We start from the raw sequence: 26,140 nt of genomic DNA on the forward strand, positions 1-26,140 counted from the left end.
TCTACAATATGGTTAAGAGGGCGCAAGTCCTGTATAAAACACCATGACCCCTCTGTTGCCGTTTTTGACAGTCATTGATGAGGCAGTGGTCCTGTTTGATGATGGGGTCATCGACTGAGCTTTTGATGGCCAACCCGAAGACCTCTCCTTCGTAGACTTGTCCTTGGATGAAGATCTGTGCTTCGAAGGGATCAAAGACTTCCTTGCGGAAGGCAACCCCCGCGCCCCCCGCCCCAACTGGTAGTCTTGGGGTTGACAGAGATGGAGACAGGGAACAGGCCCTACCCAAACTAGGTCCCACCATGCGGTGACTGTAGCAGGATCATCAGCGCAGTGTTTAACCTTCTTTTGGATACCCTGGGAAGGGGCATCTTCAAAGAACCTCAATCTGCTTTTATCAGAGGGAGCATGTTCTTGGGACCGGCTGGTCCTGGACGAGACATGAATGCGCCCGGGGGCTGAGTCAGAGGCCTTCTCCTCTTTAAGCCACACCACAAACTTCGATAGTGGTCACGCTTCGTCTTTGCCAGGAATCCACTGCAAATCTTGCATCCATCCTTGTTGCGGTCTGGATGCAGGCAACATAGGCACTTGAGGTGCCGATGCTCGGCATAAATGTTCCTTAGTCCATATTTTGTGCAGAGTTTGAAGAAACTCCTCTTCTCCGCCGAAATCGTCGCTGTGCGAAGTAGGCCCATGCCTAGGCTTTCCAAAACTCAAAGAGAAGATCTGGCAATGAAGGTAGGTCTTCGCTGACAACGCGTCCCTGCTGCCGGTAGTCGATCAGCGGTGGACGATCGAAAGATTCAGTGAAAAAATAACAAATTTATTTGGAAAAACTCAAAAAATATCAAATACTCTAAGAGCAAGACGAGAGGACTCACAACAATGAAACATACAGTAAAAATCAGAAAGTGGCCTCCAGGTGTGGAACTTAGGGTGACGACTGTCATTGGATTGGGGCAGTATGACCCAAAGGACAGTGATTGGTTATTGGGGAGGAATGCAGTGTTCAGGCTAAAGTGAAACTGTTTTTCTTTTTTTCTGAGGATTCCCAGCCTGACCACGGGGAATATTAATGAGCATGTGAATCCATGCCAGACCCCATGCTGGAGAAAGACAGGGAGCTTGTGCATGAGAGAACGGTCCATGGTGTCTGTTGCTGGCACAACAAAACATTTCCTGTTGAGAAACCTAGGGAGTGGTAGCTTAGGGCACCTGAAGCCGCATCCTGGAGGGAGCCAACTGGAGGTTGAGAGAGGAAAGGCTATTGGAGTACCCTTTCCACAGCCTGACCATAATAAAAACAGTGATTTTGCATTTTGAAAATAAAAACCCATGAACCACCCTTCCTAGTCAGGGAGTTATTGAAGCCATCCGTGACAAAGGCCATTGCTACTTTTCAATGCATCCTACTCCGCAGGAAAAGGGTGTAAAATGGGGCTAAGAAAGCAAGACAAATCGGTTACAATTAATCAGGGAAAGTGTTGAGAGCAGGTGGGTACCAGAGAGAAACTACAGAAAATGTACTTGATAACCATTGTGGAAGTACAGAAAATGTTGCGTTGTGTCTCAATTCATGGTGTAGTCACAGGGCTTTTTCAAAATTAAAATAGGTTTAAAAATAGGTGAATGGCAAGTAGCACTTTTTCATGCATCAAACCTCAATCCAATCCTGGTCTTTCCCATTTCATGCATGGACTTAAAAGTATGGATGAGAAAACCGCTGGCTCGAGGGGTTGTGCATGACACAGAGCAACTTGCGCAGCTACTAAACACTCACAAGTGATGCGTTTCATTTTTTACAGGGAATGGCAAGTTAAGATTCTGTGAGCTGTTATCTTACTGTCTTCTACATAAACTGTCGGTAGACTTTTGAGTTGGCAGAGTTTTGCTCTACTGCTCAATGGGTTCTTCAGGAACCATTTCTTAACATTCCTTCCTAATGGCTAGCTGCTGTTAGTGATGACGGTGGACTCCCGAACGCCAGTTTACCCGCATGTTATTATCGTTATTTACAGCGGCGCATTCCTCTGTGAACTGCAGGTGAAGATAGAAAATATATTGCAACCTACCATCCGAGTTGTCGTACTAGACTAGCAATGTGTTCTTGTTACTTGGTTTCGCTGATAACTTGATTTATTTCTTACTTTGAAATGCTACAATTCACACCACAATGACCAACATCTGGATTGTAAAACAACTTTGAATCATGCAAAGATATTGTCACCAACACATGTCTGACTTTTTTCAATAAGACTTCGGTATTCACAGAAACCTGGGTGGATACTAGAAAAGATGGTTTACAATTTAGGTCATTTTTTTTCATGTGCCTAATGATCACTGTCCCAATGTTATTTTTTCAATCAATATTTCTACTATCACCCAGCGGCAGCAGCTATTTGGAAACTTTTTCTGCCCCCAGATCGCTCCGCGTCGGTTCCGTTGTACGCGCCCCACACCAGACACTGTCCGGCAAGTATATATAGAGGCGCTGCATCCTGTGACCTCAGTGCCACCCTTTTTATCTAGCACTCCAACACTGAGGGACCGCATAACTAAGGTGTACTAGCTACCCCAAGAGGGGCAGGTAGGGAGGGTGATGAGGAATCCTTGGGTGGAACGTCCATCAGAAAGAACATTACCGAGAGGTGAGTAATTTGTTCTTCTTATGGACTCCTACCTCGATTGGATTCCTCAACTATGAAAGACTCCCAAGCAGAACAATGACCTGGAGGAGGAAGGATAGCAAGGACACCACCTTAAACTATAAAACACCGAAGGACAGCTCTGCAAAACAAGCGTCCTGACCAGGCATAGAATCCAAACAGAATTGTAGGATATAGTGAGCTGGGTTTTGCGGGGGACAGCCCCACAGCACACACGACACCCCGCTCACTATACTTTATAGTTTAGTGAGCGGGGGTTGCGGGGGAAACCCCTGCAGCTCCCAAAAAAAACAAAAACAATAAAAGAAAAGGACCCTGTGGCGCCGGTTCCCGATCACGGAAGTGAAAGGGAACTGGCGCCGCAGGGACACAGCGTGAAGAAAAGGTAAGTAGGGTTTATGTTGGGGGTGGGGGTGTCATGGGTGTGGGTGGGGGGTGGGTATGTAGGGGTTTTCAACGTGTGTTTGCATGGGAAATGTACGAACCTTTTGTGGATCGTACATTTCACATGCAAACTTTCCGGCCGCGGGAAAATCATCGGCGGTCAGATCACATAGATCCATCCAAACAGTAATGCTTAGCACACGTGTGCAAGGAAGCCCACTTGATGGCTTAGCAAATATCCAGATCAGGCACTCAGCATTGCAGAGCGAGGTGATGACCAACCCTCTGGTGGAGTGAGCCCAGAGACCCCCAGGAGTCCTCTTGAAGACCAAAATGGCTGCAAGATAACCCTTCACTGCACCAATATGTAGGCCTGTCCGGGCCAAAGACAAAAGAATATCCAACACAGAGGAAGTGGAGCAAGTAAAAGGGTCCAGATCCTTCTCCTGGCACGAAACTGGAAACATCCACCACATGCAGGCATAAATGGACTTGATGGTGCGTCTTCTAGCAGATAGGAGCACGTCCAGAACGTCCTCAGACGAATTCCACTCCTTATGCCTCAGCCTTTCAGCAACCAGGCATGAAGATTCAGGCTGTGGAGGTTTGGGGTCAGGACTCTCCCCTCCGAGTGAGAGCAGAGGACCCTTCTCTGTGGAAGACGCCAGCGAGGGCAGAGGTGCCATGTTTAACAACTCCGGGAACCACATTCTCTGGGTCCAGTCTAGAGCAAACAAAATCATTGTAGACCCGAACAAACACAGTCTCCTTAGAACCAGCGGAATGACAGGGATTGTTTCGCGAACGCATAGATTGTGTCGGAAGGCGTCCCCAGGATCCCCCGGACGAGTTAATTCCCTGGAGCAGAATCACCCGCCACTTCCCATTTACACTGAAAGTGAAGAGGTCCACCTGGGAAGTACCCCAGAGGGGGAAAATCCCCTCCTGACCTACCTGGCAGAGCTCCCACTCATGGGAGGATGAAGACTGTTTGCTCAGTTCCCCAATAGAGTGTTCTTCTTGCCAGCCAGATGGGCCGCAGTCAGTGACAAGCTGTTCTCCAGAACCCCGAACCACAATCGCATTGTTTCTCTGCACAGTGGCAAAGAGGCCATGCCACCACTCTTGTTGAGGTAATGCATGGCTACAGTATTGTCCTTCTGGGCCAGCCTCATCGTCCACAGCTCCAGCAGATTCATGTGCTCCCAGTTATCCGATGGGGTCCACAGTCTGCTCACTGTCAGATCCTGTAAGTGAGTTCCCCAGTCCTTCAGCCACGCTTGACTACAGTCACTTGTGGCCACGGTTAACGGAAGACCCTTTCAGAAGGTTGCCCTTCACGGACCCACTTACATAGGTAGGGTCAACCCCTACTTCCACTGGTGACTGGGGTAAGGCACAAGCCCTTCACGGACCACCATTGTAGGTCGCCGGACACTCTCTCAGGGACCAGAAGAATGTCCGATGTCTGTCCCTGAAACAGACTATTGAGAGTTCAGGAGACACTGTAGCAACCTCATGCACAGACGGGCCTCTGGTGCCACCGAGATGCACAATGTCATAAGACCCAGCAAGGGCAGAAAAGCTAAGGCTGGAACTTTTGTCTGAGGTTGGAAAACCTGATGTTTACCACTCTGTCCTCCGATGGGAAACTCTGACCTAGGTGAGTGTCCAAGACTGCCTCAATGAATCGGAGGGACTTGGGAAACCTGTGACATTTTGTAGTTCAGGGAGAAGCCCAAGCAGTGAAACAGGCTGCACATCTGATACAGATGTGCCGAGGCCAGATCTGGTGAACAGATTTTGTGATGAATCTGATGGACTCATCACTGTTTTCCCAGCGGTGACCTCCTCCCATGTGGCCAGGGGATGGCAGCTGCTAACTGATCTCCTGATCCTGGGGGTGGGTGTATGAGGGAGGATCACATGGGGGGTAGCCTGACTCCATCGGGTGAGACGCATTATCCACCTTTCCCCTTTAAGGATTAATCCCCCATTTGTGACAGTCTAATGACCCACAGTGATATCTTCCCTCTTTCACTCATGGATAGTAGTAGAAAGCTTTGGTCACATTGCGAAAGCAAATTCTCACCTAACCAGCTTTGTAAAATTATGAAAGACACTTTTTCCAGCTCCACATACTCTAAATATAGTTTGACTTCAAAAACTATGGCAAACATTCCTATAATATTCTCACTGTTCTCACAATCCCCACAACACTGGGACAAAGAAGAGGAGTAATGATGATCACTTCCCACTGTCCGCAGTATACTTCTTCCCCAAATCCTATTGGCCAGAGCTAATATAAGAGAAAAGACTCAGGAAGAATGTGAGAGGCCCTTCCTGGAGGACATAGCTGCACGATTCCGTGTGACAGAAGAGAAGAAACTGTGGACTGCTGTTTGGCAGTTGGGGTGCAAGGGTTCCCCTTGGCTCTGATCCAAAGTGGAGTTGAGAAGTGCTGGAGGAACCAAGAGGACCAGTCTGGTCCCTCCAGAAAGAAGGGGAACCCCTGGGCATTAGCAAGGTGTGTAAGGAAGGCATGGTTGCCAGAAGCACGACAGACACAATCTAAGGGTGTATATTAAACAGTATAAGGGTGATAAAAATGCCACATTTCTGCCTAAATCTAAGAGGGGAGCAAGCTACAACCATCAAAGTAAAGAAAACGCTGTCCTAGTGGTGGTGTGTAAAAACAAAATGGCCTATACTAATAAACCTATTGCCAACTCTATACAACAAGAGGGTGTGGGACACTGATATGTATAACCAAAGAGTGTAGTGCAAACTGAAATGTCCAAAAGGGTTTCCATAGTTCAGGACTGCTGACTAGTGTACGCCCTTCCCCACGTTACATCATGGGGTAAGGTGGAACAGTGGCATGACTGTGAGCACCCCTTGAGTCTATAGGCATCAGGAAGCAGTTTCTTTAGAAAAGGCAGGTTCCCTTGATTTAATGTCTTTTGCTTGGCATCACAAGACTTTTTCCCAAGCTCTCATCATGCGAGATTCCCCTCTTCCCTGGCTTCCTCGCGCTACCACTTTCCCTTGCTTTCACTTACCATTCCTCCGTCGGGTTCATTGTAGCCTTCAAATCATCAGTTCTACTATCTTATAATACTCAGGAACTCTTAATGGCTTTTTAAAACAAATATTTGGTGTGGCATCCCTTCGTCGGGTTCACATTTGCCTATCATCTTTATCACAATGCGGGATTCGCTTCCCTTAGCTTTCTCTTGGCATCCCTCGGTCGGGTTCACACTTGCCTTTACAACATAGTTCATTTAGCTTTACTTTACAATTGTTCACTTCGTTTCCCACTTGTCAAAGACTTTTGATTGTATGAGGACTTTGCTTGCACCTTCGCATGACCGCTTTGACTTTCTTTTACTTTGGTTGGCCTTTCCTAAGGCCTTTTGGTATTTGCAGTCTTTCCAACGATCTTACTTTCAATCTAGCAGTTCCACTCTGGTTGCGGAGCCTTTCGAGAAGGTAATATTGTATTACCGGACCACTCCATTATTCTTAACATATTTCAATCTTAAACACATTTGCAATGTTGCAGACTTCCCTCACGGTTTTCTAAGACACGTGCAGCTTCTGCATTCATCGTTCTGGTTACAATGTATTTTAGTTCACAGTTTCACGAAACCCTGCGAGCCTCATCAAACGCTTTGGTATCTTTCACTCGATAACACCAGTCGGCCTCACAGTTCACTCACTGGTAGCGCTCAATACCATTCATCCAGCATTTCCGTGAAGCCAAAGCTATCAGCACAGCATGGCTCGCCTCCTCCCAACTCCCTCGTTCACCCAAAGGAGGGCCCACTATCACCTTGTGCATTAGCGGGAAGGTTTTCTTTGAAAAGTCTGCATGACCTTCACTCTGTAGCTGGCCGGACCACGGACCTTCTCTCGCCTCTTGACCCTTTCTGCTCTGCTTCCATGGTCACTCCAATTTCACAGGATCTATTCTCCTGCCACTCAGCTGTTTCTGTTTGCCTCTCTCGCCTTCACACACGGGTGCTCTTATGCTCCGCCTTTTATCCCACTAGGGAAAGGGAACAGGATTTGGGTGCCAGTCATCAAGATTAAGTGCCTGACTCTGCCTGACCCTGATATTGGGACATGTCAAACGGACTGATTGTGTGTGAGTCTGTCTTTCTCTGAGGCACTTTGTCTGTGCAGCAGAGTGTGTGGAGAAAAGGGGGGAGGGATAAGGTTCCTAGATAGTATATAGAATGAGGGTTTTCTACGGGGAAATGGGTGTAGGGATTCTGCGTTTCTCCTCCGGGTGCCCCCGATGCAGGTGATCCTCCCGCACTTGTCCAACCCCGGCATATGGATCCAATAGCGATGGCCGTGCCCCGGCCACCATGATGACAGATCCCAATGGACTAGTCGGTGAGACACCCTTTCGTTACTCACAGGTGCCTCAGAGATGCATTTTCTCAACCCATTTCCATTTTATAAATATCTTTGATAAAAACATGACAACCCTGTGTCCGGCTCGTATCTCCGACACTTCACAGTTTGGAGCCAGTCATCCAGGTAGAGAAAGACATGAATGCCTTCCCTTCTGAGTCGAGCCACCACTACTGCTAGCCGCTTGGTGAAAACCCTGGGTGCCGAAGACAGACCAAAAGGAAGGACTTTTAACTGGTAATGACAGTTCCCCACTTTGTTCTGCCCTCCCCCCAGTTGGTTGGCGCTAGGGTTTGTGGAGGGCACCAAGGAGGAGGAAGCGCCTCCTCTAGGGGCGCGGCGTCCCCTACCCCTGTACGGACAGCATTGTCCTTGCCTGCCTGGGGAAAACTGACTTCCACCCCTCTAGGAATAGGAGGTGAAGGGACGAAAAACCCCTGCCCCTACCGGCCAGGCTTCCAGGACGCTGTACATGCCAGCCCCAATGACTAGACTGTCCCCTCAGAGGCTTGGAATTTCTTGAGCGACTTCTTGCTGAACAAGTTCCTGCCATCGAAGGGCATGTCCAGAAGCTTCTGCTGGAAGTCAGTGGCAAACACTGACATCCACATCCAAGAAACGTTTCTGGTAGCCAATACGCTAGAGACGCAGTCTGCGGTGTCCAGGCCAGAATGCATAAAATATTATGGGAGGCATCCTTGCCATCCTTAATAATGGCCTGGAAGCTGTCCTGCATCTCCCGGTCTGGGATGTGCTCTGCCGCCTCCGTTATCACTGACCAGAGATAAAAGGAAAATGTAGCCAGAGTGCAAGAGGCATTGACGCACTGTCATGAAAAGCCTCTAGGTTCTTGCGGTAACCTGCATTTGCGTTAACCTACTGAGCTATCTTGCATGTATTTAGAGCTTATTCGAACCATGGAAGAAAATGCTGAATCAGCCAGGACTCTCGAACTGAGTGAGCCTGCATGCTTGCGAGGGGTTAACTACGAAGGCCCTTCTTGAAGACAAACATCTAGTTTTGCAAGAAGCCCTGAGCAGCCTTTTGGAGCCAGGCACTGCCTTGCTCTTCTTCGCTCTGCGAGTCAGGTGCACTGATAATGCAGGAATCCTTCCCAAAACAACGTACACGGGGCCTGGGAGCCAAGACTGGCCGTTTCTAGTTGTAACTTTCCAGGCAAAACATGTTTTGCTGCATGAGAGGTTGGGCCCAGAAGATTCTCGAAGAGCTAGTCCGTCATAGTGATGGACATGCAGCCCTTAATAAGAAAACTTTACCTGGGCCAGTGAGGGAGGGACCCTTCCTGGGCTGTTCGTGAGACGCGCACACGGAGAAAGACAGCACCTGGATGACCAGCCAGCACTAGAGAGCAGAGGCCCCTAGCATCACATCCCCGCTCTGGTGCAGGCTTCTGGGGGCTAGGCCAGTCCCCTCGCTCCAAGGGGTGCCGGGCACACGAGGGGTGCCGGGCACACGGAGTGGCGTGGGTCCTGGGTGTGATCCAATCGTATCTCCATCCACGATTACTAGGAGCGTAAAATCCATAATTGCATATTCATCTGTGAATGACAATTTGTATTATTCAGCTTGCACTTTCATTCCCATATTATTGAAACTGCTGCTTAATTCCGACTAGTCACTGTAGTAATAAATGCAAGCATCAAATCTTCTGTGTGATTGGTTTTCTTCCAGACTGAGCTCATTGTGCTTCGCATAAATACTTACTTGTGTGGTAAAGTGATTAGGTGTGATTACTGCACCAAGGGCTGGCCCCTGGAAGCGATGCCTGGACCGAGCACCCCTGTGGCGTTGCCAGAATCTCCTATCAAAGTAGCACCCGCCTATGATACATTGACAGAGGAAGAACAAAATCTTGCATGGTTCACGGATGGCACAGCAAAGTATGATAAAGGGCAAAGACACAGGCAAGCTGTTGCATTCCAGCCCCACTGAGAAACACTACTGATGAGGGAAGGTGTGGGAGGATCCAGTCAATATGCTGAACTGCAGGTGGTGGCCTCTGTGATTGAACAAGTGAAAGAGACAGAAACTGCATACATATACACGGACAGTTGGGCCACATATCAGGGCCTGATGCATTGGGCACCGGCATGGAGAAGAGACGGCTGGCAGATCAAAAACCCTCCAATCTGGGGAGGGCCGGACATCTGGGAAGAGATGTGGCGTAAAGGTGAGAAGTGCAAAATCTGCTTTGGGCATGTCGATGCACACATGCCCCCCCGACACCTCACTAGCTGCCCTGTTCAACAAAGAAGTGGATCAAATGGCAAAGATTGCCCCAGTGACAACAACTGAAGAAGCTGAAGTATTACAAGGAATGGCAGACTGGGCACACCAAACCTCAGGGCATCAAGGGCAAACAGGAACCTACCAATGGGCTAAGAGGAGACAATTGCCCATTACCATGGATCATGCCAAACAAGCTGCCTCTCAATGTTCCGTGTGCAGTGAAGTGAAGCAATATCCACTGGAGAGGAAGCCTCAAGGCCCTTTGAGAAGAGGTGAAAGAGCTGCTAGCGTATGGCAAGTTGACTACATTGGCCCTCTGCCGCCCGAGAATGGGAAGCATTATGTGTTGACCATGGTAGACACATATTCGGGACTGCTGTTAGCCTATCCAGTCACCCATGCAGATCAACGGGCTACCTTACAAGGAATGGAATACCTCATCAGGCATTCCAGATGAAATTCAATCAGATCAAGGCAGCCATTTTGCTGGACACAATGTGCAAAACTGGACACTAGAGCAAGGCATCAAATGGACACTGCACATCAGCCGGTACCCAGAATCCTCTGCTCTGGTGGAACGCAGCAATGAGCTGCTCAAGCAACAAAAAAAGAAACTGACTAAGACTCACACTCTCAAGGGGTGTTCCAAACATATGGCACAAGCACTGTTTGAACTGAACAATCGTCCACTGGGAAACCGGCAGACACCCTTTGTGAGACTGACAAGTGAGAAGGTGGAATCCACAAAGACTCTTATTGTGCGGAAAACAGACAAAGAAGCAAAGCTGCCTGTGCAAGCCACGGCGGGTAGCATTGGACTTGATTTATCTACCTATGAAGATGATGTTATACCAGCGGGGCAAACCAAATCCATATCACTGGGTATTGGCATCAAATTGCCGGCTGGCACTTATGGATGCATTGCTGCATGTTCCAGCCAGGCGAAAAAGGACATTGACATTTTGGGAGGTGTGATTGATCCTGATTATAGAGGTACTGTTTCGGTACTTTTACATAATGCTGGTGCATCTGCAGTACCATTAACCAAATATGACCGAATTGCACAATTGATTTGTGAGAAAGCAGTCGTTCCCCTAGTGGTTGAAAGTAAGCAAGCCCCAGACACTACACTGAGGGGGGTAGGAGGCTTCGGTAGCACGGGAAAAAGGTGTGGGTTCACCATCCAAACAAAAAGCCTGAGGCTGGGGAGGTGTTAAGTCAAGGTGTGTTAGAATTACTTATGTTGTACTTTTGCAGAATTCTGACATGCCTGTTTATATTCCTGCTACTAGGCTCACACCACGAACGTAGAGCAGTATGAAGGGGATAGGACTTGCCTTGCTATGGGTGCTCCTGACCTGCCAAGCAAACGCTTTCTCTGTACAGAACGGGTTGATGCAAGACGCTACATGGACTCTGAGAATCGCATGCACTACGCCCGATCCTCCAGTCCTGCATGATGCCGACAATCGCACCGTAACCTGTGGGAAAAGCGCTACGAATGAGTTTCCACATGGAACTGCTAATGTGTTAGCTTGGCATATTGTCGGACACCTTTTATCACTGACTCACATGACTGGTGCTTATGAAATCCTAGGCCCAAACGTTTCAGTGAATGGATCCAACAATTTGTTTGATGTTTCATGTTTTTTCTGCCCCAATAACTGCAGCAAGTGTACTCGCCAAGATTTTTTGTACTATAACTTGACTAAATGCATTTCATACAATTGTGCGATGAAACAGCCACTACCGGATGGTAGTATGCTGTTTGTATCTAAAACGAATATTTTATATGGCAGGCATCTCACTTGGAGAATGATGTTTTTTTTTTAATCACACAAGGTAGAAACTGTGAACATGCTAGATTTTCCAGTAGTAAGACAACATTTAAATTGCAAGCATGTAATGCACGCCTCTATCATTACAGAAGTACATTTAGACATAGATTTATCACAAGGCAATGTTTCCTTATTACAACCAAGCTGCTACAAATGGAGTCAATTTCTATGGCCCATCGCCAAATTGCACGTAGCTAGGGGGCTAGATTCCTTGATTGCGGGAGCCGCAGGGGTGGGAAAAAGAGCTTTAAATGCTTTTGATATAGAAACTGTGTGCAATAAGTTAGCCACCATGGGTTCTGATGCCAGCACTGCTATAAAACTACTGGCCCAGTGGGGCCCATTGATAAGCCCTGCCCTGCGTAACACTGCTACAAGTATTGGCAACCATTGGAGATGGCAGAATTTCAGCTATGAAGACATCTTTTCTGCAATAGGGCAGGTCAATAAGACTGCTAGAGACACCCAATGCATTCTATGGCAAACCTTGTTAAATCAGCAGGTGTTGGCTTTTCGCTTCGAGTGGGGGCGACTATCCTCAACCCACTGGCACACAGAGCTACAATTACCAGCAAACATATGGATTAAACCACTTGCTTTTGATTGCATGAATAACAGATGCCATGCTTTAATGCAAGTTAGTAGAACCGCTTATGCTTTAGAAATATGGTGCCCTTTTATAGTCTTGCTATGAAAATAAATGGTTCCTGGTGGTTTCCGCAGATACAAGGGGAATGGTTAGACAGCCAAAACTACACCATCCACAGTCATACCTGTATGCCCTGGGATCAGGGGTGGGTGTGTCCCCGAACTGGGAGGATTCCAGACCCATGCATGCATCCCATAGCAGGGGAGTGCACCTGGATGCAATACCACATTAATGGGACTGACATTTTCCAGATAGACCAGCATAAGGCTTGCGTAGTTGCTAATCATTCCTTGCTTATTAACAATTATAGGTTATTAGGGAACCCACAAGTATTTTGCGTAGATCAAGTTGTGACTATTGTAGACATTGTTACTCATACATTATATTCATTGACCTGGTGGTCTCACACTACTCTGCATGCCGAGCTAACGCAACTGCTTAACTGGACTCTACCCTATGGAGTAATCACTGCTAGGCTTCAAGCCATTAGACAATTTGCTCAAACCGATTGGAAGAATTTCCAAACGTTAGCTACCTCGGTTATCTCTGCAGAGTGCAAGATGATGATTGACAGAAATCAATTAATCAAAACTGCCGATCATCTGCAGTCAGTTATTACTCACCATTGGTGGGATGTATTCACTGGATGGTCACCCTCCTCTACAAGGCTGCTTAATATAATGTTGCATCCCTTGCTATGGCTGCTGATTTCCCTAATACTCATTATTATAGTTTTCATTGGGCTCTTGCGCAGAATGACCTTCCTCTATAATAGAATGACTGCGCTAGAAAAACGTTTGATCGGTCTACAGCACACCGTACACGCTTCTAGGTCATGGAACTGAGTCAGCATTTTTCAGGCCTCACTTCGAAAGGGGTGGAATGTCATGAAAAGCCTTTAGGCGCTTGGGGTAACCTGCATTTGCGTTAACCTACTGAGCTATCTTGCATGTATTTAAAGCTTATTCGAAGCGTGGAGGAAAATGCTGAACCAGCCAGGCCTCTTGAACTGAGTAAGCAGGCATGCTTGTGAGGGGTTAACTGCGAAGGCCCTTCTTGAAGACAAACATCTAGTTTTGCAAGAAGCCCTGCGCAGCCTTTAGGAGCCAGGCACTGCCTTGCTCTTCTTCGCTCTGCGAGTCAGGTGCACTGATAACGCAGGAATCCTTCCCAAAACAACGTACACGGGGCCTGGGAGCCAAGACTGGCCGTTTCTAGTTGTAACTTTCCAGGCAAAACATGTTTTGCTGCATGAGAGGTTGGGCCCAGAAGAGCTAGTGCTTCATAGTGATGGACATGCAGCCCCTAATAAGAGAACTTTACCTGGGCCAGTGAGGGAGGGACTCTTCCTGGGCTGTTCGTGAGACGCGCGCACGGAGAAAGACAGCGCCTGGATGACCAGCCAGCACTAGAGAGCAGAGGCCCCTAGCATCACATCCCCACTCTGGTGCAGGCTTCTGGGGGCTAGGCCAGTCCCCTCTCTCCAAGGGGTGCAGGGCACACGGAGTGGCGTGGGTCCTGGGTTTGATCCAATCGTATCTCCATCAACGATTACTAGGAGTGTAAGATCCATAATTGCATATTCATCTGTGAATGACAATTTGTATTATTCACCTTGAACTTTCATTCCCATATTATTGAAACTGCTGCTTAATTCTGATTAGTCACTGTAGTAATAAATGCAAGCATCAAATCTTCTGTGTGATTGGTTTTCTTCCAGACTGAGCTCATTGTGCTTCGCATAAATAATTACTTGTGTGGGAAAGTGATTAGGTGTGATTACTGCACCAAGGGCTGGCCTCTGGGGGGGTGTGGGTTCCCTTTTTCACTACACGCACCAGAGACCTAGGCTCGAAGAGCGGAAAATCTTCCTGCTCCATGCATTCATGTCTCCCTATCCGGAGGCAAGGGTGGAAATAAGGTGGTTCTTGAGGTTCTTCATAGTGGCGGGCACCACTCCCTGGAGAAGCGTGGTTAGAGAGAAAAGGGGTCTGAAGGAGCCGGCCTGTGCGTTTTGGCCAGTTCACGGTCCACCGTGAGGACTGATGCTGGTTTGGCCCACAGTTCCACCAAGGGCCCCTCCACTGCCTGATTGAAAGACAGCTCGTTCTCCTTCTTGGGAACCTCGTCCAGAATATTGCACCGTACATACTGCACCTTAGGATGCAAGGGAGCATACAGCCCAGGGTGTTGACCATCAGGTGCTGGAAAGCCACTTGTGGTTTTTGCCAGGGGTAGCAGAAGGCAACATGTCAACCTCTGGCAAGGTGTCCATGCCACATGTCTCCTGCAAGTCAGCTTCTAGGTTCACCAAGTCACCCTGTTCCCTGTAAAACTCTTCTGGGAAGTACCTCATCTCCCTGGGGTGGAAGGGTTTCAGACCGAAAGGGACGCCTCCCACCCCTTACCATAAATATCCTCCAAATGTGACATATATTCCCTTCTTGGGAGCAGAAGCAACTCTTTTGCAACACTGATGCCATTGGTCCGGGGCCATATGTGAGGGGGCTGACATCCGAAGATGGAACGTTGTGCCTCTTCTTTGCAATCTTGTAACGTTTTATTGTGGATTCCCTGCCGGCACCTCCAAGCACGGTCGGATCTGCTGGCTCGGCCAAACCAGAGCTGGCAATGCATCAGTGTCGTTCAGCATCTTTAAACAGAAAGTCTCCCATTGCTCTGGTGAAGAAGACTTAGTTGGAAACTGTACTCGTGGTGCCTCTTTATCTTGGTCTTCCTTGGAGTGATGGCGACTCTTCTTCGAAGACTGAAGAACTGGCGGGTGACCTGGACCTCTTGCAGTGCTTTGTTTTGTCCTTCCGGACAGGGGACCACTCCTCGGTGCCATGCTCCTGGTGATCTCAAGTGAGTCTGCATATTCCCTTTCTCCTTGTGGAGAAAAGTGAATAATTTCACATTGCATTCACGGAGTGTCTGTGTTTGTCGACTGCATTACTGTGCAGCCCTGCACGTTGTGGCCTTCAAGGCAGTAAAGGCATATACGTGCGGGTCCGGCATGGACATTGTATGCACACAATCCACGCACGTTTCAAACCTCAAAGACCTAGTCGGATTCAGTATTGCAACAAATTCAAGAAGCGAAGCAACAACTTTGGTTATAATGAAAATGTAGCTAAGAAGGGTGTTTCCAGTAGCGAGCAGAGCGTGTTGAAAAAAGGAACCGAGGTCATGGGACACGGCGCCTCTATATATACTGGCACCAATATCATGCCCAGAACGGGTGCCATGTGAAGCCACGCTGCACCCCCTAGCAGCGGAAAAGGTTATCCAAAGAGCAGCTGGTGCTGGGAGATAGGTATCATAGATGAGGAATCCGTTGGAGGAAGGAGTCCATTAGAAAATAGGGATGTATGCTTAACTCACCAAGTACGTAATATACACTGGGTTTAGTGCTCATTTCATTATTCACTATACTCACCACAACATTTAAACGTTTGTAACATTGAAGCGTATGTACAGGATTTGGCTGTGAGAATAAAATGTGTGCAGTATCAGTCAACGGCAGACCACAGGGGCCGGAGCTGCCGGCCCCTTGGCAACTATGTCAAGCATCATTTAACGGAAAGCCTCCCATTCCTGCAGTGAAGAGGATTTGGTCAGAAACGGTACATGTGGGGCCTCTTACTCTTAGTCTTTTCTTGTAGTGGTGGCACCTCTTCTTCAAAGGCAAGTGATGCCATGAAGAACTGCTGGGTGTCCCCGACCTTTTGCAGTTCTTTTTCTTTTTGACCTTCTGGACAGGGGACCACTCCTCAGTGCTGCGGTCCTGGCGACCTCCAGCGTGTCCGCTTAGCCCCTCTCTCCTTGTGGAGAAAAGTGAATAATTTCACATTGCGTTCACGGAGCGCATTCGGGTGCATCAACTGCATGTTTGCGCAGGTCTTGAAAGCAAGACCACGCTGTGCAAACAAAGGGTTCGAATCCCGGACCCGTGCTTGAAAGAAAAAGAATAACTAGCGCGTTATGAATGAAACTAGCACCTAGATACCTACGGGTTATGTGCACTGTAAATAAATGCAAAAATAAATATAAAAGGAACTGAGGTCACGGGGTGCAATGCTTCTATATATACTGGCCCTGACATGTCCACAAGAGGTGCCACGCGGAGGCTCCATGCACCCTGCTGGCAGCAGAAAAAGTGTCAGGAGAGCAAATGGCACTGGGAGATAGATATCATAGATGAGTCCGTGGGAGCAAGGAGTTCATTAGAAAAAAGTGTTGTATGCTTAACTCTCCAAGTATGTAACACACACTAGGCAAGTGATCGCAAGGACACAAGAGCTGGGAGAAAAACTCCCCTCTGGAGTTCCTCCTATGAGCCCTCCACGTGTGAAGACCAGGGAGGGGCAGTGTGAAAACCAGGGAGGGGCAAACACGGGCAAGGCCCATGGCAGACTTGAGAAAGAGACTCTGTGGGCCAGAAGGTACACGGGCACATGTAGTGAACGTGTGTGCATACGACAGGATTTAGGACAAAGTGCATGAGTCATGGGGCCCTTACAAACGTGGCAAATTGAGGTTGTGTTGTGAATGAAAAGAAACATCTCATCAGTCTCTCCATTTCAATCTATGGGCTGTCCTGAGATAATGTTTCCTTTCCCTGCACAGAATGTTAGCTAGTTCCCAGGGTAAGGATGGTTCTGCACATGCTCAGCTCCCAATGAACAGACATCCTAATAGAATGACACATCTAGGATAAATGTAGACAATTACACATTTCTTTTAAAAAAAAAAGATATTTTATTATTTTTTCGGGTTTTTTTCTCAAAAGACCACAGACACCATACATAGCAAAACCAATAAGGTACAGAGAGTAGAAAGTAAGGCATTTGTATTCAAGTTTAAGGCATTTGCATCTGATTGTGCTTATATTTGGAGAAGACACTGAGTGGATATATAAAATCATGTGTGCTGTTTTTTAATTGTTTTAATACAAAAGCTGAACACCTCGTAGAGAGTTGGCCTTCCTGTACCTCACATTCCTCTTGCTGTGCACGGCCTCTTACCCAATAATACAGACTGTCTAATAACAAGAACATTCCCTTTCCAATTTGGAGCCCTGACAATTCACTGGAAGCACCATGGAGTGTGTATGCAAACTTTGCACTCTTTTTAGGATGGTTAATATTAATGTAATAGTACTGGTCACCATACTAAAATGATTCCAAAATCAAACAGAGAAACAAAAGCATTTGCGTGTGAGAGCACTACCTGACAAAACCAGCAAGATTGGAGTACCTAGAACCAGAAGGTTTCTAATTCCAGAAAAAGTGAGAACTTGCTTCTAGAGCCAAGCAGTAGTTCGGTTCTGGAAATTCAGGCTTCATGGTCTACACCCTGCATCAGTGCCTGCATTGGAATTTCCGTTGTTGCTGCAAAACAAATTCAAAAGGTCCAGACTCCAGTGGGCAGTAGGGGCAGGGTCGAACTGGCCATAGGGCAATAGCAAAAACAAAGCTCTGATGGCTGGAAGGTTTAAACTTCTGCCAATTGCTCTGGGCAACCCTACAGACCATCGTTCTTTGCCTGCCACGCCATCGCAGGAAGGGGCACTGCCCCAAGTGCAAGCCCACGATTCTAGTGTGGGCGAGTTTATTTTTGCCAGAGTGGCCCACTTTTTTTGGCCAGAGTGGGCTAGTAACGTGTTACTGCACTAGTTTTAACCAATAGTAGTAGTAAGCAAATATGCTTTTGAATGCATTATTTGCAGAAAATGTAACAAACATTCCCTTGCGGAGCACTCAGTCTGGTCCGAAAGGAAACTAATTGCAATTTGCGAGTGTGAGCCACTTTTTCATTGGTGCCCGGGCCAATTTTATGTCCAGTCCGACCCGGAGCAGCACTAGAAGGTACCATATAGAGAAAGCGCCCAGTTAGCACTCCGTTTCGTCTCGTGGTTTGCGGACTATCTTCTATCCACAAGATGAGGACAGTAAAAATGATGAAACTGTGATTAACTTTATATACCAAAGATGCGTTCTATCTGCTTATTGAAAAGCCATTTCTGAAAAGATGTTTTAATCTCGTATCATGCAAGCAAAAATAACTATGGAAGACAGTTTTGCCGATTTCCCAGATGCCTTTCAGAACCACTGCATAACTTATTCCAATCAAGCAGGTGCTGTCACAGGCAAACATCTTGTTTCAAAATGTCTACATACCATCTTTTGTTTCCATGGCTTTACATCTACTCCATTGCATCTCTATGCATTTAAATGTGTGCATTTGCATCTTTTCTCTTTTTATTTAAAAAAAAAAATAGAGGGAGAAGGCCTGCTCGCCCCATACCTTTTAATTGTTTCTACCCCATTACCATTCTTACATCTGTTTTACTTGTACCCTGAAAAATAAATGAAATCGAGGTAAAGGGAACAGATGAAAATACAAATGTAAAGACGTGTCAGCCCTCTTTCTTTGAGGCTTATTGACCCAGATTGGGGAAATTCCATTTGGTATTCGATGAAGAGTTGAGCTACAAAGATGGTTTGCTAAGGCACCGAGATGTTCCATTGAATTGGTAGAGTGTGAACACTTGGATCTGTTCCTTCCCATCTCTTGAACAATGAAGGGTTCCAAGTAAGAGGTTGCATAGTGGCCACATTACCTGCTATGGAACCGAGATAAACATGTTCCATTCCTCACTGAAAAATGTCTAACCAGGACGAATGACTTGTTCTCCAGGTGGTTTGTGGGGTCTTATTGTGCAAATTGGAAACATGTAAAAGCGGACTACCAGTATGAAACACTACATAAAAACAAAGCACCGACCATTCTTACTGATCCAAATAAGCATGTTCCGAAAATTCATTATTTGAGAGTTACAAGACGGATCTTATATGAAACCTATGACAGAGGGGTGCAAAGCCAATACAGTAAAAGGGGCTGCAAATTACACAGCATGAAGCCAAACTAGTGAATTTCATGTACACAAACAAAATGTGGTCTATTGGTCCACAGCCAGCTGCAACATCTCTATTTACCCACAAAAACAAATAAGCAAAACTAATGCTAGAGCCACATAACTTTGCCATTCCAGAAACATTTGAAGGAAACAGAATGGTGATGTCATGATGGTGTATTTGTATTTTGTTTGTGTGTTTTATATGGGGTAACAGCAATTTACGGCTCTCCAGATGTTTTGGACTTTCACTCCCAGGATGCCTCATCATTGACTGTGCTGGTTCGGGATGATTGGGGTTGTAGTTTAAAATATCTGGAGAGCCAAAGGGTGCAGACTTTTGCTCTAGAGCAATGGAGTGTTGTATAAGAGTTCAAGGAACAGTAGGGCAGTTCATGTGTCCGTAGTGGTTGAAAACCCAGGGACAGTTTCATCGATCATGCCTGGGAATTACCAAAAGTCATGGGTTTTTCGGTTCTTTCCTGAACTGCACACACTTTTAAGTGTTACTGATTGTCACCAGGATGGTGACCCAGAATGCCAGGGCACAGCAGGAGAAGGACTGAGTCCTTGTCTTCTTTCTATGGGATACTAGTTTAATTTGCAGCCTATCAATGTCCTTGCTCCTAGAGGAGGGCGTACCTTTGCAGAGAAGTATCATCTTTTACATATGGAGTTTTAGGGTTGCTTAGTTGGGATTAAAACATTTAAAACAAATATTTAATTGCACAAATTAGCCATGTGGCATAAGTGTATTTCTGGGCAACCTACAGACAACACATTACCGCTACGGTATGGTTAGCTCTAACACGCACCTATCAAGCAAAATCCACATCTGCTTCTAAAGAACTGTTTTCAGTAGTTTTGGAGCACCAGAGAATTACAATAGGCATCACAAAAACAATACAGGATTTAATGGCCAAATAACAAATCCAGAGGCATACCAACCAGCAGATAGCATTAGTAAGACATTGGATCCCAGCACAGATTCCACCTGTGTCAATAGAAGACAGCAGCCTCTATAAACACCAGGGATGGCCCAATGTCTTGAACAATCCATTTGCAAATTGATGTGCAGAATCACACCAAAAGGACAAAAAGTATGAAATCTTTGAGGCTCAAAAAAAGGAAATTTAAATCTAGGCCAAAATCCGGACATTTGAAATAGCATTCAACATTTGCTATACAAACTCTGGACTAATAGACAAACAAATACCGGTTTTCCTGGCACAATAATTACACCTGGATATGTGACGTTACTGAGATTTATACCGTACACTGCTTCCATCTAGGGCAGTGATTGCCTACTTGACGATTATTATGGTAATTTTTTTTGCACCGATGGCTGTGCTCTGTGCACTGGCCGCGTATGAAGCTAAACAAAAAACACAGATGGCAAAGCACACCTCTACAGCGGGTCAACTATTAAGTCCCAATGCACCGAATGGGCCCACACTGGTCTGTTGAAGAAATCAGTGGCCATTTTGTAACATTACATTGTGTAGACCTGTCCAATGCCCTTTATATGCATGCACTGTCCTGATTTCCTTGGACCATAAATGAAATGTTTTGTGCTATAAGTAAAAAGGTCTCCATTCTAAAATATTCCTATTAACTACACAGGTGGGAGAGGACCTTTTTACATGCTGCACTCTATGATACAGCATAATTTTGATGCACATTCTAGTGTACTCTGCCCCTGATCTAAGCAGGGATTCCTTTTTCTTCCCTGGTTTAATTACTACGTCATATATGCTAGTTCTTGGGAAGAAGAGCGACTTGGCCATAGCGGAGAGCAGTAGGAACCACAAAGAAACTCATGGGCAGGGATTTGGCAGCACACCAATTAGTGGCAGGGACATCATTTACAGATCACCCAGGACTGATCTCCTAGGTTTCCTCAGGGATCTTCTATGTTGTTTCACACTTACAGAAGAATTTTGAATCCACTTCCTCAGATTTCCTCAGGGTCAAAAGACTGCGTGATAGTACTTGTTACAAGGTAATCAAGGTCGATGGTACTGTGATGTCAATTTTTGTGATGGATCTGTTGTAATTCATGAAGCTTTACATCCCTCGCATGTGGGCAATACCACCTCGAAATGGCCTTGAAGCACAATGGATGCTCATGGAGATCACGAGCCGGTGGAGACCAAGGGTGGGGGCTATACATATATTAGTATCCCTGGTACAAGCTATGTGGGACATGGTGGCCCAGTACACAGCCTAACATGGAAGTGAAGGATGAACTGTGGAGAGCATCACTTGACATAACCATGTGCACCGACGACGCAAGGAAGAGGAGGTGGGAGAGAGGGGCGAGTTGCATGAGAGTTTGGAAGAGGGAGCGGAATCTGATAGCCCTGTTCACAATCCGTAAGGAGGTAGGGTTAGAAGCTCTTGGGAGAGAGTAGTGCGCGGACAGCGATGGGAGGAGTGTAGGAAGAGTGTGAGGTGAATAGCACGATGACCAATTTGAAGGCTATACCAGTCTGTTTAGCCCACAGATTGTCCAACATGGAGCACTCCATTCAGCAGGGTTCTAATTTGTAATATTGCATTTTGCATTGTGATTTATAGCTGGTGTTAATTACGGGAACATCTTTTCAAAAGGTTTCAGTGAATTGGCGTATTGATTCATTGTTACAGCTGCATTTGTACAATGCACCTTAATGCCATCACCTGATGATTTCACCATGATGAAGCCTGAGTTTGAGCAAAGGTGATTTAGGCAGACTGCTCAATTAATTAATTGCTATCGTCCAGTTGTGGGAAGCATAGTTATTCCTTCTATTACTATGCATCCCTTAGGTTTCTGCTTCCTATTACCCGGGGAAGTGGAACGCCTGAATGTGAGCATGGATAGAAGGCGCAACAGATAATATTTCTGCGCGGTTATCAAAAGCCAAAGATGTGATTTCGCTTTGTCTAGTCTAGGATTTTGGTGAAATGGTTACAGAGAAATAGGCCGATTTTTAATTCTCTCAACTCTGGAGTGCGAGTAAGGGTGGTGGTCCTTTCTTCACTAGGGTGTCTAGTCTAATTTCAATTATCTGAACAGATGAATTTAACCTGTGATTACTTTCATCTTAGGCTTGTTTTTGCAGGTATGATGTTTGCATGCGCTGTGACATTCTGCCAGCATTGTCTCCTGAATCTGAAATCGGTCATATTGAGGAAAAGCAAATAGGCTGGAACTTTGTGATCTGATATACTCCACACGGAGCCACTTGCTGCATGTCCTCTTTGGGAAAGTTTCTAAACTCTTTATCATAACTCTCGAAAAAGGTTTCAATGTTGTGCTGGTCCAAGAGAAAAAGGATTTTCTGGCAGTGATTATACCTTTTACTGTACCAAAGCAATACCCTTCAGATAGCCCTGGCCCAACTGAAATAAGCTCCCTAAGCCACCCGACCGTGTTCTGGTGCTGTAAAGTGAGTTGCATTCAAGAACTGGTTCTGGGATTCTGTAACTGAGCAAACTAGCCAAAACAATGCTTGAAACCACAACTCAACGGCAACAAATGAAATTCAGAGTACATTGAATGGGTAAACTGTGTGATACTTCAGATTTCCCAAAGCCACTGAGATGGCAATTTGTCCTTGGAACACAAATGTAACCTATGAAAGACATGGGCATGCGTCAAACCTTTATGTTAGTCGCATGCAGGGGAGGAAGCACCAGATGGGATATTAAAGTGGAACTTTTTCTAAAAGGTTTCATCCTGCCCTTTGTCCATTCACAGAAGCTTATGATGGGAAACAGTGCCCCAATGCAAAGGAACAAATAAGGTCAAGGCACATGATGAACTAAATACAAATAAATGAACTACATTTTAAAATCATGTTCAGGACTGAATGTCCTACATATTGTCAAAATGTTGGATCAACCTAAAAGAGCTGGGAAAAGTACAACACTGGTCAGCTGGGTTTATTGATTACCCAACAACCCAACTGAATGCACTATTAAAGCCCAAAAGCTCGATAAGGATGCACACTCCATGGTCAAGCTATCCAAGGATGGTCCCGCTGCCTAGCAGGACTGCACCATCAATGGTCTGACTGCTCAGGAAGGATAGACCTTCAACATACCACTGCTTTGCAGGGATCCACACCCAATGGGTGGCACTACCCAATAGCAACGCATATTTAATTTTCACAATGCCCAGCTTGTTGACGTACTTAATGTTCCTGTTGTTCATTAAGGATGCACTCCATTATCCCACTGGACGGGTGTGATTGCTCCACCTTTAGAGTCAAATGTTCAATGGTCCCGCACACCCCTGTATGCGCTGTTTGACTGAACCACAGGAATGCACAAGGGTCACAAATTGTCAACTAGAGATAGTCAGTGGCCTAACTGCCCATTAGGGATTCACCATTACCCAACAGCATGAACATTCAATATTCCAAGTGCCAAATAGGGATGCACACATAACAGCAGTAGTTCCCAGGAGGAAAGCACACTTGGTCAACCTATTGCCTTTTGAACTACTCCCTTCACCATAAAACAAACTATCAAAAAAGGAATGCATAATGCCAAAGTCAATGCCAGACCATTAGTGCTATAGGACGTAAAGACTCTAGCAGCTCCACACTGTACCGCAGAATCACAAGACTGAACTGCAACACAAAAAACCTTTTAAGTTCATTTTAAATGAAGTTTAGATTCTTTTGTGCTAAAGGGAAGTAAAAACAATGCCTTCCCCATGGTGCACACAAGTTGCAACTTGTGTTACCCTCCCGCCCCAAAGAACATTAAAAACAAAGAATATGGAGTCCTGTTAATTTCCCAGGCAAATTTCCAATCCCTTATGGCCCCACCCAACAACTACCTTTTCGGAAACAAGTACAATATATATATATATATATATATATATATATATATATATATATATATATATATATATATATATATATATCAGAAGCTTTGGTGCTTTAAAGGAAGCTGCCCTTTGGAATTTTGACCTATGGTCCCATTTACCGCTTAGGTTTTTCTCGGATTGTTATCGCCTGCTTGAGCGTAAGGCAATACAAATGGGGTAAACTTCAAACCGTCTGATGCAGCAGAAATCCACATTCAACATAAGTAACAGGACACGTCCAAACTCTCGTAGAAGAATCAGTGTGGTTGGAACAACTCTATACATTGTACAAACAAAGACATTAAAATATGTGCCTATGTAACATAGGGGAGATTTGAGGCGGACTGGGATATAGGAAATAAGGAGACATCTCAAAGCGAACTACCGGAGCCAGACATGTGAACAACTCTGTGCAAGGCACAAAAGGCATTCAGATGCCTCCCCCTGTCGGGAGCATTCCCCATTTGTCTACACGCCCTTCTGCTTGTGGCTGAAGAATGTGGCACTGCGGGTATCGTAGGGATCATACGGTCCCCGAGATAAGCATTTGCAAATTGGGGCATGCGATCCAGTGATGTGACAGTATAAAAACAGGGGAGGGGATTATAGGGACATATGTACATAGATTCAGAATAATCATACAGTAGTTAAAACAGTGGGCAGAGCGGTCTCCGCCACTGGGTACAACAGTGCAGAAGAATGCAACAATCCTCGAAGCCCAGAGTGGACATCCCTTTTTTCAGAAATCTCAGTAGGAGGCAGAGCTCTGCCTAAACAGTGTTTGATCAAAGTGCAAAAATGTTAGATTTTTTCAGAATTGCTGGTTCCCTAGAGCTGGAGAAAATTGACAACAGTTTGTGTTCAGTTTTTTCGGAACGGCAGGGCCCAACAAAAACCGATGCTCCAGACAGTGCACAGAAAGAGCAAAGTCCAACCGACGGGCAGAAGAATACATGCAGGAGCTGAAGGCCCACATGGGAACTGGTCAACCTGCAGAAATTGGAAGCTTTGGGGTAGATTCTCAGAGATAGGCTCTCTGGTCCGCCCCCACTACAAAATCACACATTGAAACATGATCACAAAATACATCTTAAGATGCGACCGCATGAAGAAAATAGCTACATTGCAGACCCACACACCACCAAGTATTATTTTCTCCCTTCGTTTTTGGTACAGTTCCGTTTGTAGTGCAACACGCAGCTCTTATAAAGGTTTTCAATGCGGAATGACAGTTTCACCACACAACATTGCTCTGCACTTGCTTTCTTCCGGACTGTAAGCTGCTTGTGCACAAAAATCCACGGTCTGCTAAGGCACCACCTTGTGAAATCCACTTTAAGGTGACAGACGTAAGTAAGAATGAGGGAAGCAGCAGACTCTGTGCCGTCAAATGGGGCAATTCTTGGTAATGTTTTCTTTTTTTCTCCAAAACCCAAGCCTTAGCACTCCTGTGCTTCTTTGGATTAGTCAAGAACTATTGCAGTGAATAGTGGAGGGTGATCCAACCCCCCCTTATGCGGACCCTGAGAGGTAGGAGGGCAGCCATATGCTGCGGCGGGACCTCGCTGGACCCATGCCTAGCGCCTGCCATCGGACGGTAGGCAAGCTGGGACATGAAGTTTCTCCCCTCCCCCAAACTCGATTGTCATGATGCAGAACCTGTTCAAGACTCTGTCTGCATTTGTCGTTAGACCTCCGGGTGGGTTTGTCCCCTTCTTTTCAATCTATCAAGGACATGTCCATTACTTGGTCTCCGTTGGGTTATATTCGGTTTCCCCAGATGACACTTGAGATATTCGTCTTGTGGAGCCCCAAAGTCGTCTTGAGAACTGACCTGTCCTCACCTGTAGAAAAGAAAGCAAATGGAATCACTGGTTGGGCGATTTACCACTCCAGAAACATTTAACCGCAAACACCCGCTTTTAACTACAGAAAATTAGTTTGGGGATATGAAGATGTCCAAACTGGTGTAAGGGAGTGCTTTTGTTTCATGTGTGTACTTTTCCTTGCAAACTATGCCCCAACCAATCACCCATCAACATCAGAGAGCTAGAGACCAACTATAGGCCTGAGAGGATTTAATATAACAGGAGTGAAAATATTGTAGATTTGAACATGGGGTGATAAAACAGAGGCATTTAC

The 26,140-nt window shown here is 46.1% G+C and overlaps 1 protein-coding gene across 4 annotated transcripts in view; it reads right to left on the minus strand.

The window, feature by feature from the left end:
* Positions 1-16,952: 16,952 nt before the first annotated feature.
* Positions 16,953-26,140, minus strand: part of NBEAL2 (neurobeachin like 2) — a 1,179,347-nt gene continuing 1,170,159 nt past the window's right edge. For all 4 annotated transcript variants that reach the window (XM_069645798.1, XM_069645800.1, XM_069645799.1 and 1 more), the window contains one exon: positions 16,953-25,842. In XM_069645798.1, the coding sequence (XP_069501899.1) occupies positions 25,741-25,842 (102 nt within the window). In that variant the 3' untranslated portion in view covers positions 16,953-25,740. The remainder of the gene's footprint in view (positions 25,843-26,140) is intronic.

Source organism: Ambystoma mexicanum, chromosome 2p (assembly GCF_040938575.1).
Source record: "Ambystoma mexicanum isolate Mex_15411 chromosome 2p, UKY_AmexF1_1, whole genome shotgun sequence".
Lineage (NCBI taxonomy): Eukaryota > Metazoa > Chordata > Amphibia > Caudata > Ambystomatidae > Ambystoma > Ambystoma mexicanum.